A 21,867-nucleotide genomic window follows, 5' to 3' on the forward strand; every position below is an offset into this window, starting at 1 on the left:
CCAGTAGGCTCAGGAATCTGTACACCAGTTGATTGACAGTTGAGAGGCGGGACCAAAGAGCCAAAGCTCAACCCCCGCAAGCACAATTAGGTGAGTACAATTAGGTGAGTACACACACACACACACACACTGTGTGTGTGTGTGTGGCCGAGCGGACAGCACGCTGGACACGTGATCCTTTGGCCCCGTGTTCGATCCCGGGCACCGGCCAGAAACGATGGGCAGAGTTTCTTTCACCCTATGTCCCTGTTACCTAGCATTAAATAGGTACTTGGGAGTTAGTCAGCTGTCACGGGCTGCTTCCTGGTATGTGTGTGTGTGAGGTATTTGGAAAAAATAGTAGTAGTAAAAACAGTTGAGAGGCGGGCCGAAAGAGCAGATCTCAACCCCCGCATGCACAACTAGGTGAATAAACACACACACACACACACACAAACACACACACACACACACACACACACACACACACACACACACACACACACACACACACACACACACACACACACACACAATGAGATTCCAAGAGACAAAATAGGAAGAACAAGTTGGCATTTAAAATATATAAAGACAGCAAAACCAGTGAGAGCCACAATATATATGGGAGAGAGAGAGAGAGAGAGAGAGAGAGAGAGAGAGAGAGAGAGAGAGAGAGAGAGAGAGAGAGAGAGAGAGAGAGAGAGAGAGGAATATGTAAGAATAAGTAGAAAAGTAAGAGAGAAGCAGAATGAAAAAATGTAACATTGAAGACGAAAGAGAAACCTAAGCCTCTTCACAGCCTCATCAGAAGGAAAGCAGTGATTACCAGTTCATTCCTCAGTGAATGAACTGATAATCAGGATGAAGAAGAGAGAAAACAAGGCAGGAAAGTATACTAAGTACCAAATGAAAGTTTTCATGGCGTATTTATGGAAGAAAATGCACAAAGGAATGAAGATAGGAGTAATAGATAATTCACAGGCTAAAGGAACAGGACCGAAAACTTACAAGGTACTTACAACTTTGAATTAATCTGAATAGGGTTCAGTGAGGAATAAAGTATGTACATTATTCCTACCAAACCTTCAACCTCTCACTCTTCCCACTTCCTCTCTATTCCTCCCTCCCTCCCTCTATGTCCCTCTCTTCCTCCCTCTACCCCCCTCTCTTCCTCCCTCTTCTCATTCTATCCTTGCCTCTCCCTCTTCCCCTGGCTCACTTCTGCAGTCCATATAGGTCTCCTGAAGCATGGAGACGAAGGGGTTGCTGTCGTAGCCGTGGTGGTAGGTGGCGGCCCAGCTCCTGGTCGCCAGCAGCGTGATGTTGTGGCTGGGCAGAGTCCTGACGATCGTTCGAGCTACCCGCCCGAAGTTCTCGTCCGGGGAGTTGTTGTAGAAGAACGTCACCTGGCGGAGGAGGAGAGAGGAATACTGCTTTATCTTCACCGTGGACAGTGCCAGCCAGGCAAGAGGTAGGAGGTGTAGGTGTATAGGAGTACTGATGTCGCTTGTGGGTGTGTAAGGGAGTAGTGATGTCGCTTGTAAGTGTGTAAGGGAGTAGTGATGTCACTTGTGGGTGTGTAAGGGAGTACTGATGTCGCTTGTGGGTGTGTAAGGGAGTAGTGATGTCGCTTGTAAGTGTGTAAGGGAGTGTTGATGTCACTTGTGGGTGTGTAAGGGAGTACTGATGTCGCTTGTGGGTGTGTAAGGGAGTAGCCCATCCTCTCGAGTGTTCCCAACGTCACTATACTGATGTACCAAATTACCCGAACCTAACCTAACCAAGGACTCACGAATAAAAAATGGAACATCAGGGCAATTTTGCGAGCCGCTAAGATTGTATAGTCCATCAGTTTTTTGGCTCTAGGGGGATTTATGTGTCAAAATACGATGTTCTATTGGTGAGGCCGGGCTGCTTAGTGCACAGACACGGATGACGTACTCAAGCAGGAGCACTGAGTGAAGATATCTAACGCTGTCTTGCGACAAGTGAGGGGAAGGGACGTGTGTCGACGCTTTATGTCGACCGGGTGACGCTTGTCGACCGGGTGACGCTTGTCGACCGGGTGACGCTTGTCGACCGGGTGACGCTTGTCGACCGGGTGACGCTTGTCGACCGGGTGACGCTTGTCGACCGGGTGACGCTTATCGACCGGGTAAGTTGTGTTCAGCATTCCGGGGAACAATTATCCAGACTTGAGTCGCGTGTTTGAGACTTCTTGCCACATGTTCCCTACCGGCGACTTCCAGCCGTCGTCGGGGACGACATTAGCTGTCAACCTCTGTCTCTCTTGCCTGAGACATGTCTGACAGGGTTCAGGGGAGAGGGGAGTGCGCCTGACAGGGTTCAGGGGGGAGGGGGAGGCGCCTAACAGGGTTCAGGGAGGGAGACGCAGGTCACCAGCAGGGAGATGATCTGGGGAACTGCCAGCGAGAGACGGGTACATGGTTTGAGAGGCCGCCCTCTGTCAGTTCTCCACTTTGATCCTGAAGGGTTCTGTTTTAACTGTGTGTGTCTCTGTGTGTAGAGCTTGGAGGTCTACCACTGGTCTCTCCAAGTTACTACCTGCAGTAGGGGTAAGGGTCGAGTTACTACCTGCAGTAGGGGTAAGGGTCGAGTTACTACCTGCAGTAGGGTAAGGGTCGAGTTACTACCTGCAGTAGGGGTAAGGGTCGAGTTACTACCTGCAGTAGGGTAAGGGTCAAGTTACTACCTGCAGTAGGGGTAAGGGTCGAGTTACTACCTGCAGTAGGGTAAGGGTCAAGTTACTACCTGCAGTAGGGGAAAGGGTCGAGTTACTACCTGCAGTAGGGGTAAGGGTCGAGTTACTACCTGCAGTAGGGTAAGGGTCGAGTTACTACCTGCAGTAGGGTAAGGGTCGAGTTACTACCTGCAGTAGGGGTAAGGGTCGAGTTACTACCTGCAGTAGGGTAAGGGTCAAGTTACTACCTGCAGTAGGGTAAGGGTCAAATTACTACCTGCAGTAGGGTAAGGGTCAAGTTACTACCTGCAGTAGGGTAAGGGTCAAGTTACTACCTGCAGTAGGGTAAGGGTCAAGTTACTACCTGCAGTAGGGTAAGGGTCAAGTTACTACCTGCAGTAGGGTAAGGGTCAAATTACTACCTGCAGTAGGGTAAGGGTCAAGTTACTACCTGCAGTAGGGTAAGGGTCAAGTTACTACCTGCAAAAGGGTAAGGGTCAAGTTACTACCTGCAGTAGGGTAAGGGTCAAGTTACTACCTGCAGTAGGGTAAGGGTCAAGTTACTACCTGCAGTAGGGTAAGGGTCAAGTTACTACCTGCAAAAGGGTAAGGGTCAAGTTACTACCTGCAGTAGGGTAAGGGTCCAGATATGACACACGCAGTGAACATCTGACTTACCTCACCTAATTGTACTCACCTACTTGTGTTTGAAGGGGTTGATTTTCGGCTCTTTGATCCCGCCTCTCAACAGACAATCAACTGGTGTACAGATTCCTGATCCTATTAGGCTCTATCATATCTATATATGAAACTGTGTATGGAGTCAGTCTCCATCACATCACTGCCTAATGCATTCAATTTGTTAAGTACTGACACTAAAAAAGTTCTTTTTAATATCTCTATGGCTCGTTCGGTTACTCAAGTTCCACCTGTCCCCCCTTGTGCGTGTTCCTCCTGTGTTAAATAAACCGGTTCATCTGACCAATTCCTCTGGGAATCTTGTATGTAGTAATCATGTCTTCTCAAACTCTTCCTTCTTCTTTGAGTCTCTCCTCTTAGCTCCTATACCCCTTAGCTCCGGTACTAATCTAGTGACAAATCTTTGAACCTCCAATTTGATCATTTCCTTGACTAGATACGGACTCCACGCTGGAGCCGCTCATTGTAAAATTGGTCGGACATTCGTGGTATACAAGGTTGTAAATTATTTCTTACTCAAGTTCGTAAAGGCAGTTCTTATGTTGACCAACCTGGCATGTGCTGAGGTCCGTAAGGATGCGGACCATGCAGCGCGTCGTGTCTCCTGGTGCTGTCCCTGAGCAGAGCAAGAAGAGTTGACCCTCATACACCTCACATTTAGCTCTCGCCATATTTGTGAGTGATATATGTCTTGAAGTTATCTTGAGGTTATCTTGAGGTTATCTTGAGGTTATCTTGAAATGATTTCGAAGCTTAGCGTCCCCGCGGCCCGGTCTTGTACCTGGCCTCCTTTTTGTTACACACCCCCAGGAAGCAGCCCACAACAGCTGTTAAACTCCCAGGTACCTATTTACTGCTAGGTGAACAGGGGGCATCAGGGTGCAAGAAACTCTGCCCATTTGTTTCCGCCTCCACCGAGGATCGAACCCAGAATCTCATGACTACGAATCCGAAGCGCTGTCCACTCAGCTGTCAGACCCTTTTGTCCCAATGCGTCTATGTCCCAATAGACGTCTCTGTAATAGATTCATTGCACACACAAATGTGACACCCGAGCATCACACCGAGCTCAATGTTTCCCCTCTGATTCTGGCAGAGACTGGGAGCTGTGTTAATTGATTGGTGGCCATTTTTAAAGTGTTAAGTGAGGTTCGTTTCCCCAAGAGAAGCCATTATCATTGAGTGCTTCCCTCGCGGCTGTGTTCGGATTATCAATGGAATAACAACAATTTACAATAATTCAACTCCAAGTGTATTAGTAATTACGTTCGTGAATGAATATTCGAACGTTTAAAACGTTCGTGAGCGTTTGTTGAGCTTTACCGCTGACGTTTTCGTATTCCGTTACTCTCCTTCCTTGAGAAATTGCCACTAAAGCCTTTCGTTGTTCCAGTAAATGGCCCTAGCTATTATTCCCTATTAACAAATGCGATGAGAACCTTTTATAGGTTATCATTGCTTAAGTTCTGCATAAGGGAGAACCTCACTACCAAGTACCTCGCGACCTTTGAGTACTGTTATCTTGCTGTTATCTTGCATTGGTCTCTGGGTATCAACGTCCCCGCGGCCCGGTCTCTAACCAGGCCTCCTGGTTGATGGTCTGGTCCACCAGGCTTACCTGGGTCGTACCTGGGGAACATGTGCCACTGTTCTGGTAATGATATATTGATATATATGTGAGAAAGCTGCATGAACGCGCAAGCCATATATCACTAAGAACTCTTTGACCCGGCCAGGATTCGAACCCATGCCGTCCAGAATCACCCCTAAACGTACACAGTACCGTGACCACCGCACCAATGATCGTCTAGATCATTGGTGCGGTGGTCACGGTACTGTGTACGTTTAGGGATGATCCTGGACGGCATGGGTTCGAATCCTGGCCGGGTCAAAGAGTTCTTAGTGATTGATATATATATATATATTTATATATATATATATATATATATATATATATATATATATATATATATATATATATATATATATATATATATATATATATATATATATATATACCGTATATAAACATATGGTGTTGTACCGTGGAAGGTGTAGAGGAGAGAGCAACATCCCTCAAGTATTAAGACTACTCAATAGAGCTCGGTCGATAGAGCCTCAGCCACACACGCATGGGGTCCAGAGTTCGAGTCTCCTAGTGCCCAGATGTTTGGAGTCGCACAGGTGTTTGAGTGTCAACACACGTAACATACAAAACTTTGCTATTGTGGTCATAACGGGGATTATCAGGCACAAAATATAACTTTCATCATACACTCTTTTTATAAGTGACTAGAAATAACACTGACGGCGGAGTCATAATATTAATTAAAGTATAAAAACAAAAATCTACAATGAAAAGTGAACGTGATATTGTGAACGTCGACTTTATATTTATGAGAATCAAAGATAATAAGTTTTAAACCGTTATGGGAATCAAAGATAACAAGTTTTATAACGTTATGGGAGTCAAAGATAATAAGTTTTAAACCGTTATGGGAATCAAAGATAACAAGTTTTATAACGTTATGGGAATCAAAGATAATAAGTTTTAAACCGTTATGGGAATCAAAGATAATAAGTTTTAAACCGTTATGGGAATCAAAGATAATAAGTTTTAAACCGTTATGGGAATCAAAGATAATAAGTTTTAAACCGTTATGGGAATCAAAGATAATAAGTTTTAAACCGTTATGGGAATCAAAGATAATAAGTTTTAAACCGTTATGGGAATCAAAGATAATCATTATTATAAGGCAATCGTAGGCATAAGATCACCTACTAAACTACTTATTATTAAGAAAGAAATCTGTGATAAATTAGCAAAATTTTCTATGAATATAGAAATTATAGTTGACGATCAAATTTTAAGTCACTCGACAAACACTGGAAATTACTTTTTCGATAATTTGTTGGAAAGTTCTTATTGCTAAAAGTGCTAAAAAGTGCTAAAAGTGTTAGTGCTAAGAAAGTGCTAAGAAAGTGTTAGTGCTAAGAAAGTGCTAAAAGTGTTAGTGCTAAGAAAGTGCTAAGAAAGTGTTAGTGCTAAGAAAGTGCTAAGAAAGTGTTAGTGCTAAGAAAGTGCTAAGAAAGTGCTAAAAAAATCCAGGTGCTGATAATGAGCATACTCAGGGTATAATTTTAATTACTAGTAAGTCAATCAAATAATGCAATGGTTGATGAAGAATTAGTTCCCTGTTAATCATAATATCAATACAATTGTTGTATTCTTGAAAACTCTATTATCATTACTTCGATTTTTTCTCGTTGTATTTTTGTGTCAAAGGTGAGGGTTAACTTAGCCTAGATTAAGTTAGGATAGATTATGTTAGCTAGGTTAGGTTAGGTTATAACAGGTTAGGTAATTATAGGTAAGGTTGGGTAAGATTAGGTTGGGGGAATTTAAGTTAGGTTAGTTAAGGGTAAACAAAGCTGGGTTAGGTTAGGTTAGGTTAGGTTTTGTTGAGGGAAACTTGGTCTTGTTACTGAAATACCGAGAAACCATCATGCAAGACTATATTTCACTTCTGTTCAGAAAATATCATAAATACGATGAAATAAACAAGATGCCATAGATAAGATGCCATAGACAAGATGCAATAAACAAGTTGCCATAGACAAGATGCCATAGACAAGATGCCATAGACAAGATGCCATAAACAAGATGCCATAGACAAGATGCCATAAACAAGATGCCATAGACAAGATGCCATAGACAAGATGCCAGAGACAAGATGCCATTGACAAGATGCCATAGACAAGATGCCAGAGACAAGATGCCATAAACAAGATGCCATAAACAAGATGCCATAAACAAGATGCCATAGACAAGATGCCATAGACAAGATGCCATAGACAAGATGCCATAAACAAGATGCCATAGACAAGATGCCATAGACAAGATGCCATAGACAAGATGCCATAAACAAGATGGCATAGACAAGATGGCATAGACAAGATGCCATAGACAAGATGCCATAGACAAGATGCCATAGACAAGATGCCATAGACAAGATGCCATAGACAAGATGCCATAGACAAGATGCCACAAACAAGATGCCATAGACAAGATGCCATAAACAAGATGCCATAGACAAGATGCCATAGACAAGATGCCACAAACAAGATGCCATAGACAAGATGCCATAGACAAGATGCCATAGACAAGATGCCATAGACAAGATGCCATAGACAAAATGCCATAAACAAGATGCCATAGACAACATGCCATAGACAAGATGCCATAAACAAGATGCCATAAACAAGATGCCATAAACAAGACGCCATAGACAAGATGCCATAGACAAGATGCCACAGACAAGATCCCATAAACAAGATGCCATAGACAAGATGCCATAGACAAGATGCCATAGACAAGATGCCATAGACAAGATGCCATAGACAAGATGCCATAGACAAGATGCCATAGACAAGATGCCATAGACAAAATGCCATAGACAAAATGCCATAAACAAGATGCCATAGACAACATGCCATAGACAAGATGCCATAAACAAGATGCCATAGACATGATGCCATAAACAAGATGCCATAGACAAGATGCCATAAACAAGATGCCATTGACAAGTTGCCATAAACAAGATCCCATAAACAAGATGCCATGAACAATATGGAACAAACAAAATGCCATAAATAAGATGCCATAAACAAGATGCCATAAACAAGATGCCATAGACAAGATGCCATAGACAAGATGCCATAACTATGCCATAAACAAGATGCCATAAACAAGATGCCATAGACAAGATGCCATAAATAAGATGCCATAACTATGCCATAAACAAGATGCCATAGACAAGATGCCATAGACAAGATGCCATAAATAAGATGCCATAGACAAGATGCCATAAATAAGATGCCATAGACAAGATGCCATAAATAAGATGCCATAACTATGCCATAAACAAGATGCCATAGACAAGATGCCATAGACAAGATGCCATAAATAAGATGCCATAGACAAGATGCCATAAATAAGATGCCATAGACAAGTTGCCATAACTATGCCATAAACACAAAGTAAAACACTCCGGAACTGTCTCCAAGGAGTTCAAGATTAAGACCAGAAAACTATCTCGTGAAAACTTTGGCCATAAAATATCGAGACATGATCCAAGACGAGCTGATGGCGAGAAGTTCAACAAGGCGTCTCAACTTCTCCTCTGGTTGTCAAGGAGGTCTTTGTTAGGTACTTCAGGACAACTTGAGAACTTCAGGACAACTTGAGAACTTCAGGGCAACTTGAGAACTTCAGGACAACTTGAGAACTTCAGGGCAACTTGAGAACTTCAGGACAACTTGAGAACTTCAGGACAACTTGAGAACTTCAGGGCAACTTGAGAACTTCAGGACAACTTGAGAACTTCAGGACAACTTGAGAACTTCAGGACAACTTGAGAACTTCAGGACAACTTGAGAACTTTAGGACATCTTGAGAACTTCAGGACAACTTGAGAACTTCAGGATATCTTGAGAACTTCAGGACAACTTGAGAACTTCAGGACAACTTGAGAACTTCAGGACAACTTGAGAACTTCAGGACAACTTGAGAACTTCAGGACAACCTGAGAGCTTCAGGACATCTTGAGAACTTTAGGACATCTTGAGAACTTCAGGACAACTTGAGAACTTCAGGATATCTTGAGAACTTCAGGACAACTTGAGAACTTCAGGACAACTTGAGAACTTCAGGATATCTTGAGAACTTCAGGACAACTTGAGAACTTCAGGACATCTTGAGAACTTCAGGACAACTTGAGAACTTCAGGACAACTTTAGGACTTAAGGACAACTTTAGGACGTAAGGACAACTTTAGGACGTAAGGACAACTCTAGGACGTAAGGACAACTTTGGAACGTCAGGGCAACTTTAGAAAGTCATGAACAACTTTATAACCTCATGACAACTTTGGGACAATTTGCAATCATCACGACAACCTGAAAACTTCACCAAAATGTAAGAACTTTAAGACAAATGGAAAATTTCAATTTTTTTTTTTGCAAAGTATCAATGGAACTTAAGATCCTCCATAGTGCCATGAACACTACAGGACCAGTGTAACCAGCAGACCCCTGATGAGGACCCAAGACCATCACATGAATTAAGAAGGAAACACAAGCGTAAGTCTGTAGGAAGGATCTGGACACTATTAAGAGTCCATAAGCATTCATATTCATGCCAGGTGGAGTCCTCGTAAGCCCTTATGACCCCTTCGCTTCTCTACGGGCTCACCATAGCCCGTGCTACTTGTAACTTTTTGTTCCAGGTAGTAAATCTTAAACAACAACAACCCATCGCTTCTTCTGTTTCAGAACAAAGTTGATAACGATCATAAGACCCAGAGATGAATTTCCAATGAATTGGAGACGGTACTCGGCGATGGGTCTTCAAAATGCACTAAATAGAAATATCAAATACACTTCAAAATACCAAAATTCTTCTACACTGACCTGTATGAACAAAACAGGATCACAGGATCTCAAACAGCTCTAGGTAGCTGCCGCCTTATAACAAAAAAATATGGTTCCCGTATGGTTCACAATCGACTTGAGAATGATCCAGGACGGACCGAAACGTCGTCGTCCCTTCACTTTCTAGTGTGTGGCCTGGTCAACAACATTTTTCCCGTATAAGGCCCCACTTGTGAAGTACAACACGTCTTACACAGGCTGAAGGTAAATCCAAGCATATCCTTAGTCTATGTCGATCAGGGCAACTTGAGAACTTCATCCTTAGTCTAACAGGAAAGTAGATGTCCTTCGATAGATGTGAAGGTGGAGGAGAAAAACCAGCAATTGCAAGAAGAATGAATGGGTCTTAAATGATGAGGAAGTATATCCCATTATGCCCGCCGCCTGGGGCATGCGAGTCAGTTAATTATTCACGCCAATGGTGGCTGGCAGAGAGACGTGAGGCGAATCTCAGATGACAGCACCGGGATTGGCCTCCTCCGTGGCACTCCTCAGGCACCATAGGCGAGGCACTCCACTCCCCTGGCACTATGGGTGAGGCACTCCACTCCCCTGGCACCATGGGTGAGGCACTCCCTGGCACCATGGGTGAGGCACTCCACTCCCCTGGCACTATGAGTGAGGCACTCCACTCCCCTGGCACTATGAGTGAGGCACTCCACTCCCCTGGCACCATGGGTGAGGCACTCCACTCCCCTGGCACCATGGGTGAGGCACTCCACTCCCCTGGCACCATGGGTGAGGCACTCCACTCCCCTGGCACCATGGGTGAGGCACTCCACTCCCCTGGCACCATGGGTGAGGCACTCCACTCCCCTGGCACCATGGGTGAGGCACTCCACTCCCCTGGCACCATGGGTGAGGCACTCCACTCCCCTGGCACCATGGGTGAGGCACTCCACTCCCCTGGCACCATGGGTGAGGCACTCCACTCCCCTGGCACCATGGGTGAGGCACTCCACTCCCCTGGCACCATGGGTGAGGCACTCCACTCCCCTGGCACCATGGGTGAGGCACTCCACTCCCCTGGCACCATGGGTGAGGCACTCCACTCCCCTGGCACCATGGGTGAGGCACTCCACTCCCCTGGCACCATGGGTGAGGCACTCCACTCCCCTGGCACCATGGGTGAGGCACTCCACTCCCCTGGCACCATGGGTGAGGCACTCCAATCCCCTGGCACCATAGGTGAGGCACTCCACTCCCCTGGCACCATGGGTGAGGCACTCCACTCCCCTGGCACCATGGGTGAGGCACTCCACTCCCTTGGCACCATGGGTGAGGCACTCCAATCCCCTGGCACCATAGGTGAGGCACTCCACTCCCCTGGCACCATAGGTGAGGCACTCCACTCCCCTGGCACCATGGGTGAGGCACTCCACTCCCCTGGCATTATGAGTGAGGCACTCCACTCCCCTGGCACTATGAGTGAGGCACTCCACTGTACTTCATGTATTAACTTACATTTCCTCTTAACTACCATAGGGGTATCATCCTATTTCTCTAACCACCGTAGTGAGGTCAACTTCCGACTGCTGCCTACTCGACTTCCAGAAATGGCTCAGCCTCCTCTAATTTCCGAAGGAATTTTACTCTACTCCTTTACTGAACAGGAATCACCCTGCTGTAGTAACTGATGTATAAGGATCACCCTGCTGTAGTAACTGATGTATAAGGATCACCCTGCTGTAGTAACTGATGTATAAGGATCACCCTGCTGTAGTAACTGGTGTATAAGGATCACCCTGCTGTAGTAACTGGTGTATAAGGATCACCCTGCTGTAGTAACTGGTGTATAAGGATCACCCTGCTGTAGTAACTGGTGTATAAGGATCACCCTGCTGTAGTAACTGATGTATAAGGATCACCCTGCTGTAGTAACTGGTGTATAAGGATCACCCTGCTGTAGTAACTGGTGTATAAGGATCACCCTGCTGTAGTAACTGGTGTATAAGGATCACCCTGCTGTAGTAACTGATGTATAAGGATCACCCTGCTGTAGTAACTGGTGTATAAGGATCACCCTGCTGTAGTAACTGGTGTATAAGGATCACCCTGCTGTAGTAACTGGTGTATAAGGATCACCCTGCTGTAGTAACTGGTGTATAAGGATCACCCTGCTGTAGTAACTGATGTATAAGGATCACCCTGTTGTAGTAACTGATGTATAAGGAACACCCTGCTGTAGTAACTGGTGTATAAGGATCACCCTGCTGTAGTAACTGATGTATAAGGAACACCCTGCTGTAGTAACTGATGTATAAGGATCACCCTGCTGTATTAACTGATGTATAAGGATCACCCTGCTGTAGTAACTGGTGTATAAGGATCACCCTGCTGTAGTAACTGATGTATAAGGATCACCCTGCTGTAGTAACTGATGTATAAGGAACACCCTGCTGTAGTAACTGATGTATAAGGATCACCCTGCTGTAGTAACTGATGTATAAGGATCACCCTGCTGTAGTAACTGATGTATAAGGATCACCCTGCTGTAGTAACTGATGTATAAGGATCACCCTGCTGTAGTAACTGATGTATAAGTATCACCCTGCTGTAGTAACTGGTGTATAAGGAACACCCTGCTGTAGTAACTGGTGTATAAGGATCACCCTGCTGTAGTAACTGATGTATAAGGAACACCCTGCTGTAGTAACTGGTGTATAAGGATCACCCTGCTGTAGTAACTGATGTATAAGGATCACCCTGCTGTAGTAACTGGTGTATAAGGAACACCCTGCTGTAGTAACTGGTGTATAAGGATCACCCTGTTGTAGTAACTGATGTATAAGGAACACCCTGCTGTAGTAACTGGTGTATAAGGATCACCCTGCTGTAGTAACTGGTGTATAAGGAACACCCTGCTGTAGTAACTGGTGTATAAGGAACACCCTGCTGTAGTAACTGATGTATAAGGACTTGATAATGTCTTCTCGTCGTCGCTTCTCCATCTTCTGAGTTGTGGTTTGGTCAACAAGCTCACTCTTAATTCCGTAGCGAAATGAAGTTACTTCCTTTGCTTCCGTTGGGGCGACCAGCCTCCCGTCTGACTTCCGTTTATTTGCTTAATAACTACAGCAAGAATATCTGTTCACTGCTTTTAAAAGTGGTCCCAATTACAACTCCAGTGGTCGTGTTGATCACAACCCCAGCAGTTGTGTTAATCATATCTCACCAATCCGTGATTGAGGGGTGATAGTGGGGTCCTTTGAAGGAGCCAACTGGCCTCTTGTACTGATAACATAAACAACTGAGGGAAGCATTAAACAAAACTGGCGGTAGAAACAAGAGGAATGAGAGGAAGAGGGGGAGATGCTGGGAACAAAGAGGAAGCAAGGAACAATGCGAACAAGGTACATTCAAAAGACATGGACATTATAAATGGAATATATTAACATTTAAGTTCCAAATGAAAGAGAATCAACTAAAATATCAATCCATAATATGAAAGAATGATAGTCAGTAATTAGAGAGGTGGAAGAGGAGGAGGAGTAGTGAGAGCAGAGGGAGAAGATGAGAGATGTGCTACAACAAAGGTACCAGCATTAGGAGGGCAACTGCTCCGTCTTTTGTCAATTAATGTTATTGACTTTCAATTGTGGATTCCTTTAGGAAAAATATTGTTCACCTAATCACTTCAACCGTCAATGCTCTTTCAAATGATGAAGCTTGCATTCATTGCTTTCACAGACACTCCAGCCTGCCTTCAGTGCTTTCCCAGACACTCTAGCCTGCCTTCAGTGCTTTCCCAGACACTCCAGCCTACCTTCAGTGCTTTCCCAGACACTCCAGCCTGCCTTCAGTGCTTACTCAGACACTCCAGCCTGCCTTCAGTGCTTTCCCAGACACTCCAGCCTGCCTTCAGTGCTTTCCCAGACACTCTAGCCTGCCTTCAGTGCTTTCCCAGACACTCCAGCCTACCTTCAGTGCTTTCCCAGACACTCTAGCCTGCCTTCAGTGCTTTCCCAGACACTCCAGCCTGCCTTCAGTGCTTTCCCAGACACTCCAGCCTGACTTCAGTGCTTTCCCAGACACACCAGCCTGCCTTCAGTGCTTTCCCAGACACACCAGTCTGCCTTCAGTGCTTTCCCAGACACACCAGTCTGCCTTCAGTGCTTTCCCAGACACACCAGCCTGCCTTCAGTGCTTTCCCAGACACTCCAGCCTGCCTTCAGTGCTTACTCAGACACTCCAGCCTGCCTTCAGTTCTCCCCCAGACACTCCAGCCTGCCTTCAGTTCTCCCCCAGACACTCCAGCCTGCCTTCAGTTCTCCCCCAGACATTCCAGCCTGCCTTCAGTGCTTTCCCAAACACACCAGCCTGCCTTCAGTGCTTTCCCAGACACTCTAGCCTGCCTTCAGTGCTCTCGAGGACACTCCAGCCTGCCTTCAGCGCTCTCCCAGACACTCCAGCCTGCCTTCAGTGCTCCCCAGACACTCCAGCCTGCCTTCAGTTCTCCCCCAGACACTCCAGCCTGCCTTCAGTTCTCCCCCAGACATTCCAGCCTGCCTTCAGTGCTTTCCCAAACACACCAGCCTGCCTTCATTGCTCCCCAGACACTCCAGCCGGCCTTCAGTGCTCCCCAGACACTCCAGCCTGTCTTCAGTGCTCTCTAAGACACACCAGCCTGCCTTCAGTGCTCCCCAGACACACCAGCCTGCCTTCAGTGCTTCCCAGACACACCAGCCTACCTTCAGTGCTCCCCCAGACACACCAGCCTGCCTTCAGTGCTCCCCAGACACACCAGCCTGCCTTCCCTGCTCCCCCAGACACACCAGCCTGCCTTCAGTGCTCCCCAGAAACACTAGCCTGCCTTCAGTGCTCCCCCAGACACACCAGCCTGCCTTCAGTGCTCCCCAGACACACTAGCCTGCCTTCAGTGCTCCCCCAGACACACCAGCCTGCCTTCAGTGCTCCCCAGACACACCAGCCTGCCTTCAGTGCTCCCCAGACACACCAGCCTGCCTTCAGTGCTCCCCCAGACACACCAGCCTGCCTTCAGTGCTCCCCCAGACACACCAGCCTGCCTTCAGTGCTCCCCAGACACACCAGCAAGCCTTCAGTGCTCCCCCAGACACACCAGCCTGCCTTCAGTGCTCCCCAGACACACCAGCCTGCCTTCAGTGCTCCCCCAGACACACCAGCCTGCCTTCAGTGCTCCCCAGACACACTAGCCTGCCTTCAGTGCTCCCCCAGACACACCAGCCTGCCTTCAGTGCTCCCCCAGACACACCAGCCTGCCTTCAGTGCTCCCCAGACACACTAGCCTGCCTTCAGTGCTCCCCCAGACACACCAGCAAGCCTTCAGTGCTCCCCCAGACACACCAGCCTGCCTTCAGTGCTCCCCAGACACACCAGCCTGCCTTCAGTGCTCCCCAGACACACTAGCCTGCCTTCAGTGCTCCCCAGACACACCAGCCTGCCTTCAGTGCTCCCCCAGACACACCAGCCTGCCTTCAGTGCTCCCCCAGACACACCAGCCTGCCTTCAGTGCTCCCCCAGACACACCAGAATGCCTTCAGTGCTCCCCAGACACACTAGCCTGCCCTCAGTGCTCCCCCAGACACACCAGCCTGCCTTCAGTGCTCCCCAGACACACCAGCAAGCCTTCAGTGCTCCCCCAGACACACCAGCCTGCCTTCAGTGCTCCCCAGACACACCAGCCTGCCTTCAGTGCTCCCCCAGACACACCAGCCTGCCTTCAGTGCTCCCCAGACACACTAGCCTGCCTTCAGTGCTCCCCCAGACACACCAGCCTGCCTTCAGTGCTCCCCCAGACACACCAGCCTGCCTTCAGTGCTCCCCAGACACACTAGCCTGCCTTCAGTGCTCCCCCAGACACTCCAGCCTGCCTTCAGTGCTCTCCCAGACACTCCAGCCTGCCTTCAATGCTTTCCCTAGACACTCCAGCCTGCCTTCAGTGCTTTCCCAGACACACCAGCCTGCCTTCAGTGCTTTCCCAGATACTCCAGCCTGCCTTCAGTGCTTTCGCAGACACTCCAGCCTGTCTTCAGTGCTTTCCCAGAAACTCCAGCCTGCCTTCAGTGCTTTCCCAGACACACCAGCCTGCCTTCAGTGCTTTCCCAGACACTCCAACCTGCCTTCAATGCTCCCCAGACACACCAGCCTGCCTTCAGTGCTCTCCCAGACACTCAAGCCTGCCTTCAGTGCTCTCCCAGACACACCAGCCTGCCTTCAGTGCTTTCCCAGACACTCCAGCCTGCCTTCAGTGCTTACTCAGACACTCCAGCCTGCCTTCATTGCTTTCCCAGACACTCCAGCCTGCCTTCAGTTCTCCCCCAGACTCTCCAGCCTGCTTTCAGTGCTCTCCCAGACACTCCAGCCTGCCTTCAGTGCTCTCCCAGACACTCCAGCCTGCCTTCAGTGCTCTCCCAGACACACCAGCCTGCCTTCAGTGCTTTCCCAGACACTCCAGCCTGCCTTCAGTGCTTACTCAGACACTCCAGCCTGCCTTCATTGCTTTCCCAGACACTCCAGCCTGCCTTCAGTTCTCCCCCAGACACACCAGCCTGCCTTCAGTGATCTCCCAGACACTCCAGCCTGCCTTCAGTGCTCTCCCAGACACTCCAGCCTGCCTTCAGTTCTCCCCCAGACACTCCAGCCTGCCTTCAGTGCTTTCCCAGACACACCAGCCTGTCTTCATTGCTCCCCAGACACTCCAGCCTGCCTTCAGTGCTCCGCAGAAACTCCAGCCTGACTTCAGTGCTCTCTCAGACACACCAGCCTGCCTTCAGTGCTCCCCAGACACTCCAGCCTGACTTCAGTGCTCTCTCAGACACACCAGCCTGCCTTCAGTACTCCCCAAACACACCATTCTGCTTTCAGTGCTTCCCCAGACACACCAGCCTGCCTTCAGTGCTCCCCAGACACACCAGCCTGCCTTCAGTGCTCCCCAGACACACCAGCCTGCCTTCAGTGCTCCCCCAGACACACCAGTCTGCCTTCAGTGCTCCCCCAGACACACCAGCCTGCCTTCACTGCTCTCCCAGACACTCCAGCCTGCCTTCAGTGCTCTCCCAGACACACCAGGCTGCCTTCAGTGCTTCCCAGACACACCAGCCTGCCTTCAGTGCTCCCCAGACACACCAGCCTGCCTTCAGTGCTCCCCCAGACACACCAGTCTGCCTTCAGTGCTCCCCCAGACACACCAGCCTGCCTTCAGTGCTCTCCCAGACACACCAGCCTGCCTTCAGTGCTCTCCCAGACACTCCAGCCTGCCTTCAGTGCTCTTCCAGATACTCCAGCCTGCCTTCAGTGCTCTCTTAGACACTCCAGCCTGCCTTTAATGCTTTCTCAGACACTCCAGCCTGCCTTCAGTCCTCCCCAGACACACCAGCCTGCCTTCAGTGCTCCCCAGACACACCAGCCTGTCTTCAGTGCTCCCCCAGACACACCAGCCTACCTTCAGTGCTCTCTTAGACACTCCAGCCTGCCTTCAGTGCTCTCCTAGACACTCCAGCCTGCCTTCAGAGCTCCCCAGACACACCAGCCTACCTTCAGTGCTCCCCAGACATACCAGCCTGCCTTCAGTGCTCCCCAGACACACCAGCCTGCCTTCAGTGCTCCCCAGACACACTAGCCTGTCTTCAGTGCTCCCCCAGACACTCCAGTCTGCCTTCAATGCTTTCCCAGACACTCCAGCCTGCCTTCAGTCCTCCCCAGACACTCCAGCCTGCCTTCAGTGCTCTCCCAGACACACCAGCCTGTCTTCAGTGCTCCCCAGACACACCAGCCTGTCTTCAGTGCTCCCCCAGACACTCCAGTCTGCCTTCAGTGCTCCCCCAGACACTCCAGCCTGCCTTCAATGCTTTCTCAGACACTCCAGCCTGCCTTCTGTCCTCCCCAGACACACCAGCCTGCCTTCAGTGCTCTCCCAGACACACCAGCTTGCCTTCAGTGCCCCCCAGACACTCCAGCCTGCCTTCAATGCTTTCTCAGACACTCCAGCCTGCCTTCAGTCCTCCCTAGACACACCAGCCTGCCTTCAGTGCTCTCCCAGACACACCAGCCTGCCTTCAGTGCTCCCCCAGACACTCCAGCCTGCCTTCATTGCTTTCTCAGACACTCCAGCCTGCCTTCAGTGCTCCCCAGACACTCCAGTCTGCCTTCAGTGCTCCCCCAGACACTCCAGCCTGCCTTCAATGCTTTCTCAGACACTCCAGCCTGCCTTCAGTAATCCCCAGACACACCAGCCTGCCTTCAGTGCTCCCCAGACACACAGCAGCCTGCCTTCAGTGCTCTCCCAGACACACCAGCTTGCCTTCAGTGCTCCCCCAGACACTCCAGCCTGCCTTCAATGCTTTCTCAGACACTCCAGCCAGCCTTCAGTCCTCCCTAGACACACCAGCCTGCCTTCAGTGCTCTCCCAGACACACCAGCCTGCCTTCAGTGCTCCCCCAGACACTCCAGCCTGCCTTCATTGCTTTCTCAGACACTCCAGCCTGCCTTCAGTGCTCCCCAGACACACCAGCCTGCCTTCAGTGCTCCCCCAGACACTCCACCCTGCCTTCATTGCTTTCTCAGACACTCCAGCCTGCCTTCAGTCCTCCCCAGACACACCAGCCTGCCTTCAGTGCTCTCCCAGACACACCAGCCTGCCTTCAGTGCTCTCCTATACTCCCAGACACTATACACTGTGAATACCTCTGTATACACTCCCGTGTATGTGTCCAGCGAATTAATCCAGCAGAAAGCTCTTTGTGTACAGCATGAGAGATCGGGACTCGTTACCAGAGCGGTGGAGTCGTGAAGGCTGACAATCGCAGTGATGGCTGGCCTGTCCCGAGACCAGCATGGGGGGAAATATTTATCTGAAAGACTGTGTAGTGCAGGTTTTCGTTCTCCTGTTTTTTTTTTTCATATAGAAGACTGTGTTCTCTTGGTAGTTGGCAGTGAGACTTTTCTCTTCGCACTACATCAACTGATATCTGGCTTTATACAGGAAGTACAGTCACTTATGTGGACTAAACCACACACTAGAAAGTGAAGGGACGACGACGTTTCAACATATTTCAGCCACGTTTTTCTGACTCCTCGTCTGCACAGTCACTTAGATAAGGGTCAGTAATCACATGGAGTAGCTTGGTTATGGTTGATGGACTGCCTGGTACCACTCAGATTGGGTTTAAAGAATGGCAAAGACTAATTTAATTACGTCTCTGAGAAAAGGCTCAAATACTATACCTGACGTTACTCGGATGACGCTCCAAAAGAGCCTGATGTCAGTTACATAATGCTCAAAGACTGCCTGACGTCATACACAGGGTGCCAGATGAGCGATTTTGTATACATGAGGTTGAGCGGGCAACCTATCCTCTTAAAAAGAACGTCGCTTTTGGCCGTTTGCCCGTATGGCCGAATATGGACGTAATTTGAAAATGTAAAAAATGAAAATAAATTTGGGATTTTTTTGTCAACAACGGTAAGTTATGGGTCGTCTGATAGGTTAGGTGGGCAGGAAATTCTCATAAAATTTCAAAACGGTATGAAAAACGTTAATGGAAAGTTTCCTTTTCTAAGCTGCTCGCTGATCATACCACCTCCCCACGCACACACACACACACACACACACACACACACACACACACACACACACACACACACACACACACACACATACACACACACACACACACACACACACACACACACACACACACATACACACACACACACACAGCCACAAGAGCACACCAACAGCTGCTCCAACACAGTTGCAACCAATCTTATCCGTGTCTCATAACTCACGAAGCGTGCATTTTCGTTTTTTTTAGTGAATAAATGTTAAAATCAACCTTCCTTAACTAGAGCGTTTCATCTCTATAGATCACATGACCCGTGTTGTTTAGAGATAAGCACTTTTATTCTGAAAAACATCTTGGCGTTCTGCTCTACGTCGAAGCTCATTTTCTAGAGTTTATACTCTGTGTCTCTTACAGTTCTCTTACACATAGCACAATTGTACTATGTGTAAGATGAAATGCCATTCTTAGCAGCTTACAAATATACATATACTTGCAGTATATGTACACAAACATACATATTTACGCCTTTTACAAGCTTTAGCAAGCCTCACCGGAGATAGGGCCATATACATGCTCTCAGGCGTCCAACACTGGAGGTCTCTAAGGCTCACCAGTGTACCCAACATTGGGTCCTCAGGAGTACGATGGTTTAGAGCCTGGGGCTCATGAGAGCTCCCGGCGTCGAGCCCCGAGTCCCCCCCGGGCCACTGCACCGTGATTTATGTCACGGATTTCACCGCGGTTTGTCTTGGGAGGGAGAGGAACGGCGAACATAATTAACAGGAGTGGGCCGAGTCATATGTTTTCAGGGCTGCCTCTCTCTCTCTCTCTCACTCACTCGCGCCTTCTTCAATCTTATTCTCACTCCATATATTTTCCAGGTGCTTCTTCTGGTTTATTTGATTCGGAATTGCTCTTGTTTATATATATATATATATATATATATATATATATATATATATATATATATATATATATATATATATATATATATATATATATATATATATATAATGTGTGTGTGTGTGTTGTTGCAGTGTTGTTGCATTGTTACTGATTCCTGTTCTTGAATTGTTCTTGATTCCTGTTGTTGCATTCTTCATGATTTCTGTCGTTACATTGTTCTTGATTCCAGTTATTACATTGTTCTTTATTTCTGGCGTTACAGTGCTGTTATATATTCCAATTGTCACAGTGTTCTTGTTCATCACTCCATTGTTTCATCTCCCGACACCGCTCTTTAATGACTAGGGATGGTAGTCTGAGAGGTTTAACAAGCCAGTTTCTTGGTATTTACTCCTGTTGAAACCTTTGAATTGTAAAATTTTCTTTATATTTCCTCGTATTTAAAGATCCTCACCTTTTTTGTGGGAGGTGTTTCAGGTTGGAGACTCTGAGCAAATAATATGCATTGAAAGCCTAAATATAGACTTTATTAGCTTAAACAAATGAAACAAATATTTATACGTGTAAAAATTTTTGTATATATCACTTTCAAGTCTCCAGCGGTTTTCCATAACCCTTTGTGTCGCTTCTTTAATATCCTGAGCTTTCCCTTTTTTTTCCTTTCTCTTTCACAACCTGCCCTTACTTTCTCTTTCACAACCTGTACTTACTTTCTCTTTCACAACCTGCCCTTACTTTCTCTTTCACAACCTGTACTTACTTTCTCTTTCACAACCTGTACTTACTTTCTCTTTCACAACCTGTCCTTACTTTCTCTTTCACAACCTGTACTTACTTTCTCTTTCACAACCTGCCCTTACTTTCTCTTTCACAACCTGCCCTTACTTTCTCTTTCACAACCTGCCCTTACTTTCTCTTTCACAACCTGCCCTTACTTTCTCTTTCACAACCTGTACTTACTTTCTCTTTCACAACCTGCCCTTACTTTCTCTTTCACAACCTGCCCTTACTTTCTCTTTCACAACCTGCCCTTACTTTCTCTTTCACAACCTGCCCTTACTTTCTCTTTCACAACCTGCCCTTACTTTCTCTTTCACAACCTGCCCTTACTTTCTCTTTCACAACCTGCCCTTACTTTCTCTTTTACAACCTGCCCTTACTTTCTCTTTCACAACCACCCCTTACTTTCTCTTTCACAACCTACCCTTTCTCTTTCACAACCTGCCCTTTCTCTTTCACAACCTGTCCTTACTTTCTCTTTCACAACCACCCCTTACTTTCTCTTTCACAACCTGTCCTTACTTTCTCTTTCACAACCACCCCTTACTTTCTCTTTCACAACCTGTCCTTACTTTCTCTTTCACAACCACCCCTTACTTTCTCTTTCACAACCTGTCCTTACTTTCTCTTTCACAACCTGTCCTTACTTTCTCTTTCACAACCACCCCTTACTTTCTCTTTCACAACCACCCCTTACTTTCTCTTTCACAACCACCCCTTACTTTCTCTTTCACAACCACCCCTTACTTTCTCTTTCACAACCTG

The 21,867-nt window shown here is 47.4% G+C and overlaps 1 protein-coding gene across 3 annotated transcripts in view; it reads right to left on the reverse strand.

Moving 5' to 3' along the window:
- LOC123765885 (guanylate cyclase 32E) overlaps positions 1 to 21,867 on the reverse strand; it is a 350,346-nt gene that overhangs the window by 114,210 nt on the left and 214,269 nt on the right. For all 3 annotated transcript variants that reach the window (XM_069299969.1, XM_069299974.1, XM_069299977.1), the window contains one exon: positions 1,199 to 1,385. In XM_069299969.1, coding sequence (XP_069156070.1) covers positions 1,199 to 1,385 — 187 coding nt within the window. The remainder of the gene's footprint in view (positions 1 to 1,198; positions 1,386 to 21,867) is intronic.

The sequence above is a fragment of the Procambarus clarkii genome, chromosome 5 (assembly GCF_040958095.1).
Source record: "Procambarus clarkii isolate CNS0578487 chromosome 5, FALCON_Pclarkii_2.0, whole genome shotgun sequence".
Taxonomy (NCBI): Eukaryota; Metazoa; Arthropoda; class Malacostraca; order Decapoda; family Cambaridae; genus Procambarus; species Procambarus clarkii.